The sequence below is a fragment of the Scatophagus argus genome, chromosome 1 (genome assembly GCF_020382885.2).
Source record: "Scatophagus argus isolate fScaArg1 chromosome 1, fScaArg1.pri, whole genome shotgun sequence".
Lineage (NCBI taxonomy): Eukaryota > Metazoa > Chordata > Actinopteri > Scatophagidae > Scatophagus > Scatophagus argus.
The window spans coordinates 20,770,186-20,782,882 of record NC_058493.1 but is presented as its reverse complement, the minus strand read 5'-3'; the positions used below and the strand labels follow the sequence as shown (position 1 = coordinate 20,782,882).

General features: G+C 40.8%; 1 protein-coding gene across 7 annotated transcripts in view; it reads left to right on the top strand.

Moving 5' to 3' along the window:
• The window catches only part of LOC124060217 (protein diaphanous homolog 3-like), a 146,955-nt gene extending 144,431 nt beyond the window's left edge, over positions 1 to 2,524 (top strand). For all 7 annotated transcript variants that reach the window (XM_046390898.1, XM_046390934.1, XM_046390917.1 and 4 more), the window contains one exon: positions 973 to 2,524. In XM_046390898.1, coding sequence (XP_046246854.1) covers positions 973 to 1,343 — 371 coding nt within the window. In that variant the 3' untranslated portion in view covers positions 1,344 to 2,524. The remainder of the gene's footprint in view (positions 1 to 972) is intronic.
• The last annotated feature ends 10,173 nt before the right edge of the window (positions 2,525 to 12,697 follow it).

Below are 12,697 nucleotides of genomic sequence, written 5' to 3'. Positions count from 1 at the left end.
CTGTTCTGCTCTGCTGTGTTTGACTCCTGTTTGCCAGATATTTAATGCTCAGGAAACTTTAAATGCGGTGGTGTCTTTCCTCGCGCCACTCCGCTCAGCCTCTCGCTCAAGGTCACATGAATATGGATTTACCCTCTCCTACCAGCTCACACATACTGATGATGAAGTCTAAGATCTACTCAGAGGGATTATAATTCAGAACGTAGGTCTGATCTGGGCCGTCGCTCTGTTCCACTGTCTGTCTGGGTGTGTGTTTTAAGTCGAAAACCAGAAGGGTGGGCGGGAGGCTGAGGAGAGAGGAGGTGGCGGAAATAAGAAAGATGAAGCGAACTACTGCAGGAGCAGAGAGCTAAGATGAAGAGCGGAGGAAGGAGAATGGATGGTAATGGTGGAATCAGGGGAGGTGGAACTGGGTGGGAGGGTGTCATGTAAGAGAAAAAGGAAAGAGACTGGGAGATTGGAAAAGGGCGACGTACAGCGTTATTGAGTTTCTGTTGCGGCTGATCAGCCGTATCCATTTCATCATATTGAGCTCGCTGCGTGCCACAGTCTGCTGCAGAAAATTTGTCCTCATCAGTGTGTGTTTACAGTGTACGCTTCCATGGTGTGTGTTTGTGTGTGTGTTCATCCAGATTAACAGCGTGTACACTGAGCTCGTGTATATGTGAACTTTTGTTGTGCTTATGCATACACTTAGCGATGTATGTCTTGTGCTGCCACATGATTTCTTTTATTCAGTCATTTTGTATTTGCTGCAGAATGGCTTATGCTCCGATTTGTATTCACTTGCTTGCTTTTTTTTTTTAACCTTTCTCCTTCTATCTTTTTTGCTTTTGAAATTTAATCCATTACCTAAATAACCCATTGTCTCCATTTGCTTAATGAATCAGTTGCGCATCAGTTTCCTCTCACTGTCCTTCCTCATTCTCACAGTTGTGCTCACGGCTTGGTTTCTCTGTTTTCCACTCACAGAAAACAACAGGACACCTTTGCAAAGGTCTCGCTCTCGGCAGAATATAAATGCAGGTTCAGCAGTGGTGAAAGCTCCCCATGCTAAGGAGGCCCATAACGAGTCCGAGAGCCATCCGTCTGCAGCCCGGTCCAAGGCTGCTGTATGTTCGGAGTCGGGCCGCAGGTACAGGAACATCTCGGGTCACAGCTCCTGGCTGGACAGGGAGAGGGTGGTGGAGAGGGAGACGGTTAAACAGACCGAGAAAGAGATGGAGGTTGAAACAGAGCCTCCAGCCTTCCAGCCGACCTCCACTGGCGCTGCGGTCAGCTGCTGTAGCACCAATGGAGACTCAGATGTAGAAGCACTTCTGGCCAAACTCAGGGCCTTGTGAGGTTTGTTCTCACATAAGCAGGTTATTTTAGCAATATACAGCATACCGTGCACATCTTATCATACTCTGAATGTGACCTGAAAGATTTTTTTTTTTTTGTAAACAAGCAGAAAATGTAGTTAGAAAGATAAAGTTGTAAAAGATTTATCAGGTATGACCATAAAATAAGAAACAAGGAGCGTTGTATTAATAAATTTGTCTTCTTTTAATACAGTGGTACAGACATAAAATTCCCTTTCTAAGAAAACTCCTGTCGTGAAATAGACACTGATTTACGAAAGATGCGATTCAGTGGAAACACTTATAGTCCATATTACCATCATACATTATAGATAAAAAGAGAAAATAATCAAATACATTCAGCAGTCTGACCTGATCCTCTAAAGTGCACTACCAAAAAGGTTTGACTATCATTTCTATATCCCTGACAAAGGGAATATGACATAGCTTTTTCTCTGAAAGTAAAAGCGGTCTTGCTGAGCACTTTCTCTGTAATCCAGAATAATGAAATATTAAATAAAAACGATATCACCTTTCTTTCACATTGACATCCCCTATGATTTCTAGTGCTGTAGCATTTATTTTACACCTTCATATCATATTATTACCTTTATTTTAGTTTTTAATTCCACATCAGTTATTTTCCTATGCATGTTATTAGTCATGTACAAGTAAAAGACTTTTGGTATTTAATAATTTTCCTTTATTTTTTCTTTATCCTTGTGGGGTGATTGTCTTTTATATTGAAATTATTGATCTAATTTGTATTTTCTATTAAATGTTATCTGTGTTCTATAAAACTATAAACATATCCAGTATACAAAAGGGGTCCATGCATACCAGTTAAGCCATATGATTGTAATTCCACAGGTTATAACAGTAATTCGATGTCATTTGGTCAGTTGAATTTGGTTGCACTTGACTGCTTTGTGTGTGTGTATCATTATCTCTGAGAACACTTGTACACAGCAAAAAGCCCCAACGGTGTCAAAGAGTGTTGTTATCCAAAATGTGGCCCAAAGCAAACAAGTTCATCCAGCGACCAATTAATCAGCATTGATGCCGTTTGTCTTCTACATTCCGACTGAAATCACTCATATCTTAAGCATGTTTGTTGTCTTTATTCATTATACTCATTTTTACAGACCCATTTACAATAAAATTAAGAAAAAAAAAGAAAATAGCTTTGTCTTCATAAATCAAAAGTTTCAGACATCACTGAAATCAATGTTTGTTTGTTTGTTTGTTCTTTTGTTTGGTTTTGCTGTCGGTGTTGATTTAAATCATCATGTTATAACATTTACCAAGTTAGTGAGCACAATTGCAGATCACACTCACACTCATTCTGTCTTAAAGTTATTGTCATTGATCAGCTATAGAGGAGGCAGAAATCAATTTAATACTTTCACTTTAGTTCGTGAAATTTCTTTATTACGTTTAGAAACGGGTTTAACCTCACTGATGGGTGTTTACCAAAGGCTGTGCACTCGCTAGCAGCACTGCAGCTCAGTTTTTTAAGATTCATCAATGGATTCAGTCATAAAACCTGTGATAAAAAAAAAGTTTCTGCACATCTGCATTGTTAAACTGTCTAAATAAATGTCACACCTGACTCCAAGCTCGTGAAGAGCATGTGTGAACTTTTATTAATTAAACAAGACATTAAATGTCGTTGTGCTAAACATATGGCTTTAAAATATGAACTACATGCTCAATGTACAGTGGATAAAGTCCCAGTTGAGCCTTAGAGAGAGAGAGATCTGCCGACCAGTTAACCCACTGTCTGACAAGGTCTGCTTGCTGTAGCCTGTCAGCTGGTGAATATCTTCAGCACTGGGAGCAACACAGCTGTCCCCATCTGGAGCAGAGCCAGAGACAAATACCTCTCTGGTGATGCACTCAGCAGTGTGGTAGAGCAGTAGAGTAGTTGTTGTTGCTCCTCCACTGATTCAGCTTTAGCTGACTGCAATGGGCTTTCGGTATTTCGTGGTTCTCTACGAGGATGTAACAGCAGTCACCTTCTTCAGTATGTCAGCTTTTTTTGTAAAACCTCTTCTTCAGAGGAGAGCTCTCTTTTCCCATTGTATTTTTTTCCTCAGTTCCCCTGAGATTTCTTGAACTCGTTTCTTTTTCGGTTCCCCATATGTCATTTTCATATAGGAGATTATCTGTGTGAGTGCTCTTCTTTGACTAATATGGTGTTTCTGAGGATGTGCCATGATGTTAATACAAGATAATTAATGTGCTGTAAGCATGTCCCCAGTCCCGTTCCCGTGTTCAGGTAAGAACACCCTGTATAATATGATTAACTGGTATCCTTTTTTCCACATTAGGAGTGAGAACCTGGAGCTGCATACATATTGATAATGCCTAGTTTTTAATTGCCTGCATGCTTACTGGGAAGGAAAAAGCATTTTGTTACAGCATCTGTGCAGACCGGTTCCGTTTGAGAGGAGAGCAGGAAAATGACCAGCTCAACTCTTAGATGACAAATTGAGAGGAGAAGGAGAGCATAAGGAGGGTAGGATCTTGTTATGCTGAGGGAGCCTTCATTACTCACAGGCCTGTGTTCCAGCCATGAGGTTTATCTATGAGCCTAATAAAGTGGAGCAAAACATATTGTGTAGCAGATTGCAATCTGGGCTTCTTTGATTGGAGATGAAGTTAAAAATGTGTCTGAGGATTTGTAGAGGAGGAGGAGGAGGGTGGGGGTTGAAGAATCAGATCAACAGTTTTGTCACTATTTCAGTTCCTCAAGAGTCAAAGAGTGAAATTTTGTGGCGCAGAGATTTCCATTTTCAGGTTGTTTGGCAGAATCATCTTGTGATGTACTGCTGAAGGTGTCATTCGCAGTTGTAGACAGTCATTAGGAAGTACACAGCCATCCATCCCTGTCTTCTCCAAAAAATGTTGAAATGTTTTTAATTCACCTTGTCAAACATATTTTGGGGTAAATATAATTGCTGCCTAGATTTCGCTGATTGTCAGATGAGTTTGCAATCCACAAAGTATGATGTTCACACATGGTGTCGACACAGGCTACGTAGTGAAAGCGGCAAGACGGCAGCTTCAGCTCACCGTCGGCGTCAAGACAGGAAGCGTTCAGCCACCATGCTGTGTTGGTCACCTGCGCTTTGGCAACACTCGCAGCAAAGTCACCATAGTGAGGTGTGTAATGCTGAAGCAAATGGACTTGAAGCCCAGAAAGATGCTTTAGGTCACAGTTAAGCACGTGAAATGTGAGCTGTCAAGTGGTCTGTGTAGTCCGCAATAACTGCAATTAAAGCGCATCTGTTCCATCAGATGTGTGTGAGATGGACGACAGCAGAACTGCAAGTCTCCGTTGTAGAGAGGCTATGTGCTGTGCTACATCCTCCTGCAATCTCAGTCGTTTGCCTGGCAGCTGCTCCCACCAAAGAAACAGTCACATAATCGTTATTTTTTTCCACGTTTCAGACTAAAAGTCTCCTGATTGTCTCTGCATTTAAGTTTCTGTAATGGTTTTTCTCACCAATGCAGAAATCCTTGAGCTGTTCCCCAAACTTTTTCTTGCTCTCAACTTCTAATGAATTGCAGCATAGTGAGAGACTGAGCTTAAATCTATAGCATGTGCTCTCTCACAACCAAACAGCTTATTTTTTTGTTTTTGTTTTTGTTTTTTTCTTTTCTCCACCCTTCTGAACTGTGAAGCTGCAGCACAGCAGCAAACGCTGTGTGGTGGAACCTGAGCAATCACTGTGCAGCCAGAGCCGAGTCACCTTGTTGTTGGGCTCGGATCCAGGAGGAGACAGTTATGGTGGTAAACCAACACCCTAGTGGTGTCATCCAGGGACAAGTCGGGCTCTCATTGTTCCCTCCTGTTTATAGATCAAACCAAAATGGTCTTGAAATGTTCATGTCTGTGTAAAGTGCTCATGAAGTGTTTGTGGTTTACGCTTTCTTAAATCAACAATGGATGTTTCCCACCTTCTTTATTATTCCTCCCTCAGTCCTGTCTGCCTGTTTCTCTCACAGCACTGTGTTGCCTTCTCTCTTCCTTACCAGGGCTACCTCCATCTGTCACTGCAGGTGTGTTTTTGTGTGTCTTGTGTGTATTCCTTTGATCACTGGCGCATTACAGCAGTGTAAATTTTTGCCCTCTTTCAGTTCTTTGTCTTTGTTGTTTTGTCTCACAGAGATGTTTGTTGATGTTTTTGTTGTTAAAAGCATGAAAGAAAACCCATCCCTTGCCGGTTTTCAAACAAATCACACATTTGGCAATCATGCAAAATATCGCAACAGATATTAAATATCTCGCTATCTGTCACATGCACTGATTTATTCCTTCTTCAAACAGCCGAGTTTGTATCCTGCAGTCTGAATTTCATGAATGTTCATTGACTGTAGTCTCAACAAATTAGTAAGGTTTGGTTCGCTGCTGTTTTTGTCAGTTGCAGCTGATCTTTATTTTTCTTTACTTTTCTTTTTTTAATGTATAGTTTAATAGGGTTGGCTTGCAGGACTGGAGCCAAACTCCTGAGCTTGAGTAGTCACTAATACTGTTGTGTTAGTGTTCTCTAATGTCAGTCTGGTCAAGTAGAATTACGATAACACATGGAAATAACGCTTTAAGTGAACTTTTAAATATTACAGCGATGAAACTGACAAATATTTTATTGAAAATTCTGTTCATCTGAAACAACTCTCTGGCTGAAGGTGGTAATACTTTGATGTACGTGACAAACACTCAAATTACTACCTTGCAGTTGAATGTTTACGTCTATGTCTCTCCAGACTAACACGGTGAAGACACTGCAGGAATTAAATTAAAAGAAATAAGTGTTGGCAAAACAAAAGTTAGCAGTATATTGTCACATTTGCTTCCAGTGAATAATTAGCAGTGAGACGCATGCTGTCTTCAGTTAGAGACAAAGTAGTACAGATGACTGATGGAGTTTCACCACATGATGCAACAGCACTCACCTGAAGCTCAGTATCAGCAAAACCAATGAGCTTGTGGTGGACTGCAGTTTTCTGTATGTGTTCACAAACCTGGAGAATAAAGCTTCTTCTGATAAAACAAGAAGAAGCTGCAAATTGTACAAATTTGACCTTTTGAATCTAAAATTTCATCACTTCATCTTTCAGACGTGTGTAATTTTTTTTGTCATATTTATCCTTATGTGACAAATATGACTTTCACCAGCACAGAGGCATAAAAATATGCAAGTGTGATTATAGGCATAAAAAGACAAAAATTGAATCGGTCAAATTTAAATTATTCTCAGAAAGTGAGTGGCAGTCCAAGAGAAGAAGCGTGGTGTGTTTATAGATTTGTCTAATGTCGCTGCACTACATAGCAGATTCCCTAAGGGCTATGGCACTGAGCAGAGTGACAACTGTAAAAACACCCAGTACAGTTGTGCTTTGTTGCCGGCAACAGAAGTGAGCACATCTGGCTTTGATCACCACGTTGATGGTGGTGCAGAGAGTGACAGGGCAAGCAGAGCGATGGAGACAGATTCTCAGGGGAATCATTATCCTGTTTAGTAAGTCTAATGAGAGAAAAGGTTTTTGTACCTCAGCTTACTGCTGTCCTTGTTTAACACAGGGACACGCGGCAAAGACACACAAGCTCATCCAAGATTTCAGTAAAAACAGGCACATAGTGTATCACAGATGTAAATAAAATCAAAATAATCCATAGCGATGTCGACACATATTACTGTGTTACTGCAGCACAGAGGCATAAAGATATGCAAGTGTTGACACTCAAAACATGAGAAATGTCATGGTATTAAAATGGGCTCCAAAATGTCTGCTGTCATATATCAAAGAATTACTCATTGAAAAACTACAACAGTTACATGGGTGAATAAAAGCTTCAAATCAGTCAGAGAAAACAGTAAAACAACAACTGGGGGAAATGGTGAAGAAAAACTGAAAAACCTCCCACGTGTTTGATTAAAAAGAGCATATGATTACTTCAAGTATTCCATCTTTAAAAAGGCCAGCTTGCCTTTTCCTGTCCTACTGAGCGCAGAACAGTAGCCTGTACATTTCTGTACACTGGTCCAATGATGAGAGTTGGGGGGCTTGAAAACTTCATTGCAGATGATGTCTTTTGCTGAGATTTCAATGTAATGACAAAGATATGGAGCAGAAAGTACCGCTACAACTGGTAGTACAGTACTACAGCTTCTTCAAACCTCAGTTCGCCATCGAGTGAGGGTCAAGTCAATGGTCGAGCAAACTCATGTAATCAGTGATATGCAGAGTGTGTATGCACCTTAACAAAACAGCAGACACCAAAAGAAGATGTGAGGCGTAACATTCATCTGCACTACATGAACAATCAAAACTTCCACATACAGTTGCATCTTAAGAACAAGATGTCTTGTATTTCAAATAATTTTAGTAGTAAAGATTTTAATAATGTAAACACTGGAAATGTGTGTTCAGAAAAATACTAGACCAGATCAATATTAGTTAAAATATTATTATAAACTTGATATCCCCCTGTTACAACCCCCCAAGCCTTAAACTTTTTTTTTTTTTTTGTCCTTTTTATTTGACTTCCTCAGCTTTCTTGAACAGAACAACTTCTATTTTGCCACAGCCTTGAAACTGGATGTCAGCATCTCGGTTAGGACCTCACGTCCAAGTCCATCGATCGCACGCAATATTTACTTTTTCTGAGCTTCATCATCTGAGACACGGAGTAAAAAATGGACCTCTTGCTGTGGATTAATTCCTTGCTCGCAAACATTTGTGTTGTCATAACTCCGTGGCTTAACAAAAACAAGCAGTTCTCCATGTGTGGGTACAACAGAAGGTCAGGCAACATGTGCTGACTGCTGCCAGATTGCGTACTGTGGTAAGCTTCCAACAACTCTGGCCTGGTACTCATCCCCAGTTCACTTCCTCCAACCCACAGCAGCAGGCTCAAAAATTAGATAAGACAACTGAATATCTTCAAATTTGAGTGCTGCCGTTAGCTTCTGTGATCTCTCATAAAACCTGCTACCTGCTGTGTGCTGAGTCTGTTTTTAACAGAAATAGCCAGATTAGTCTCCTGCAGCAGCAAAAAGCAGGAGCAGTTAAGTGTTGTCTGATGAAGCTCAAGTAAACAGGTAAATAGTCTGGGGATTTTGGCGTACTGAACTTAGTATCACAGTTGTTGAGCATGCAGGTAGGCAAGCCAGAGGCTGTACAGATCATCTCGAGCACCCTGACACAGGATGTTGGCAAAGAAATGGGAATAAAAACTGTGCTTTTCTGGAGCAGCTTCTTGGGCTAAACAGCTGCTACAGTAACCTCCATGACTTCAGACCTTGTCTACCAAAATACATACACCTGTTTTTTGGGTCACAGCATTTGCAGACATCAGGCAAAAAAAAGGAAACAAACAAAAAAATCACAATTCTAACCTGTTGGCTGAGTTCAGTCCTTTCCCCAATGGCATTTTTCAGTCTCCCAATTCACGGCTCAGTTTGTAAAACCATCCAGCATCATTCAGTACGAGACAAGTTCCTGCTGATGTCGAGTTCCACACAATTCACTTAAATGTTGCCTCGCAACAATGAACTGAAACGCTGCTCTATTTCCGAACACAGTTGCAAACTATTGTAAAAATACTTTTTGCATGCTTGACGACATTATCTGAAAAACAAAATGTTTTTCTCTGTACTGAACCTAACCATACAGAAATGTAATAATCTTATTACACCCCAGTGTACAGCAGAGGCAGATCACGTGATCTTCACGTGTTGTGTGCAGTGATGTAAGGTGAAATGATCGTCTAATAGCCCTGACATCCAAGGGTATTGATGCCATATTCTGGCTTCGGTGGATTTAGAGTAGCCACAGTCGTGTGTGTCGACCCCCGACAGACTTTTAATAACAGAACACCACAGTCTTTTTAAGTACTATCAAAAGCCCCCCATCGAGCTTTACTTTTTAATTTGCTCTCTTATACTGATTAATTTGTCAGTTACCTCACCTGTTGCAGGCTTGATGTCAATAAAAGCTCTGTTTCTTACAGAGGGAGACTCAGCTTTCTGTACGAGCCTGTGATCAATAAAGCTCATAAGTCTTTTCCTCCAACTGAGTGAACGTCTGCTCCCTACCCGCCGAGAATCACTGAGCGTCAGACAGACCAGACATACTCTTCCTAAAGGTGCCTCCCGTCGCATACAAATCCTGAGCCTGTCCTGCCTACCCCGCTCCACCAGGCTGCCACATGCACATTTCTCCCTCGAGACCAGAGACAGCCAGACAAGTAGATAACGTTTTAGTGAGTCCCAGCCAAGAAAAAGATTAATATAGGGAGCTGCGTTTTGTTTGCGTGTCTATGTGGTGACATGCTTATGGATGTGTCTGTGTGCTTCGAGGCTATATTTAATGCAAGCTCTCACATGCAAACATATAATGGTGCATTTTTTTATAGACCTGTTCGGCAAATTGCAATGGTGCAGAAGGAGCCTCTGTCATATTTGCCTAATGAAGGAATTAAGATTAAAATGAAATTTAGGGCCAAAAGCTACAACATGCTTGAGAAATAAACAGCTTGTCTCATCTAATTTGCAAATCTTGTAAAGTGTTTTGAAATCCCTTTGATTTAGGACCCCTCTGCTCTGCAATGTAAATCAGCTGTGTGAATAAATGACTTCATGGCTTCATTAATATGTATGCACACGCCAAGCTTGCCCGCATTTTGTTGTCAACAAGATTCAGGACAAACTGGACTCTCATTTCAGATGGATGGACTGAGGAAGGCTGACATGGGGATATTGTTGCAGCACCACATGTTTAAACTCCCAAAACAACATTATTACCGGGGGATTACATGCAACATGAGAATATTATCAAGCAGAACTAGTAAACACACACACACGACGCTCCCATTCAGGAGTGAAAAGCACGTTGGCTCTGGCTTCAGGCCCAGGCGTGGGAATTTTGTCCCAACCGTAGTCACACATGGCTGCACCACTAATAGGAGCAGAAAGATTGGTGGTGTAAATGAGCAGCTGAAATAGATGACAAAAAGGAGGGAGGGGATGTACTGACACTCAGGTGGGCAGGAAGCCCACTGATCATCCCTGAGGTCCGTCAGTCAGGTCAGACAAACCAACTCGCCTGCAGATGCTGAAAGCAGCATCACTGCTTTTGGTTCAAAGCCAGTGATGGATAGGCCTAATTGCTCTTTCATTATGAGTCATACTATTGAGTATTCATGAGCAATTAGTGAGCAATTCAATGACTGTGTTTGTGTGCGTACAAGGCCTGTATTATAGGCACGCATGTGCACAGACTTGCTCCAGAGACTCAACTTTGATGTGTTTCCTTGATTGTATCCTCTGGCAGATAACACTGCTGTGTGATTTGGGGAGCAGGGGTTAGAGTGTCTGAGTCAGCTCTGGCATTGCTCTGGGAACAGCCAGTCTCCCACTCGTTTGAAATCACAGTAACATACTGTACAGTCCATCTCAAGAATCAAACTACCACAGGCGTCTTCTGGCACTATCTGCAGCACTGAGATACAGAGGTTGACTGGTGCGTTTCATTTCATCTAAGACTCCACCATTGTGATCAGTTTTCATTTTGTATGGATTTTTGAAAAGTTGAAAGCTATATTTGATTGTGCAAAATATACCTGTTTGTCTATAAAATATAAAGAACACACCGCACGTATTTTTGCTCTGACATTTTCGAGACAAGAAGAACGAAACAAACGTTTAGCAAGAATGAATAGATATATATCAAGGGCAGAAGAAAGGCTAAGTTGATCCAGCTGACAAACGTGTTACTGAATTCTACTAAAGGTAATTGCATCTTTTTTCTAGCAAAATGAAGATAACGTCCCTAATAACACTGACCTGGTTTTAGGAATTACAACAGTTAAAGGATATGGGTAATTTCAGTTTTTATGTTGTGTAAGGGAGGGGGCTGAGCAGGTTAAATGAGAGGGTTAAGTAAACTGAATATCTGAGTGTTTTGATTTTCTTTAATACTGTATTTTACATTATTGCATCACTGTGTGAAATAACTCATCGTTAGAACGGCTTTTTGTCCCCCAAACAAACCAACAATAGGGATTCATTTGTCTTTCTAATTTGTCTCTAGTTTGACGTATTTCAGATGAGCTTGTAAACTAACTCCAATGTTCCCTCTCCTTTTAGCTCCAGCTTAGGTCTCTTCGAACTCCTGAGAAAAAATATCTCATTCTTCAGTTGCTACATGCTCCACTAGTCACTACCTTTGACTGTCTGCCATTTGGTGTGGGGCAGATAGCAGCTGGTTTATTGGAGTTTTTTCACTGAAAACAGCTGGAAAGAGGACCCCCCCCACACACACACACACACACACCTACCCTTAAGAAGACCAACAACATCAGTTGTTGTTTCAGCGAGCGCCCGAAAACAACATATGCTTACATTCAAGTGATAAAGCCCTCTAGCAGCTGTATGAATTGCAACAGCAGAAAAGGAGACAGTCTGCTGGAGCAACAAAGTTTGCAGAGGAAAAAGGTTAGACTGGATGGAGAGCTCGACAAAACATCGAACTTTGACATGTTTAACACATTCCTTAAATGCTGCGTTATAATGACCCATTTCACTCTATACACAGTTATTATCACACATTGCTAATATAAAATGTTTATTACAGCAGCTTTAAAATGAATGGAAGTCTGATAAAGAAATCCTTATAAATATAACTGTTCTCTACACATATGGTTTTATATACAGCTACAGCATTGTGCTTTCTTAATACATGAAAATCAGTCATAATTTAGACTTGGTTAGAGTTTAAGCTCACACTGGTTTCCTTATTTTTCACTGTACATCAGACTTCCTTTCTGGTTTCTGTTCCTGCCAGTGTTCTTTATTCCAAATTACATTTTAAGGCAGCCATTCTGTCGTCTAGTTCTACTGCAGTGTTGTCGACTCCCAATTTAAATATTATTTAGATCTGACGGCCGGAGGAGGGAAAATTAAGCTCTTTGTGAAATAAAGTCCACATACGTTGCCTGCAATGAATAAAGGCACAGTGACTGCCAGTTGCTTTATTCCTCATAAATGGAGCTCCAATTAAAGCAGGGAGCTTTGTCTTACTTGAGAGAAGAAACCAGGCTCATTTACAAAACCACTTCCAGTATCCTGAAAAGTCATGACAGATAAGGAACATGGTATTACTGTAAAACATCCATCCAGTGAGTGGTGAGAGAAGAGGGGGGGCTGCAAAAACAATTTCTGACATAGAATTGATGAATATTTGTATTGCACAAAAGCAATTTACAGAGGACTGAAATAACAGAATGCTCTTAGCTTATAGTGCATTTCTGTGCTAAGTCCCTAAAGGCTCTATTTTCTTAG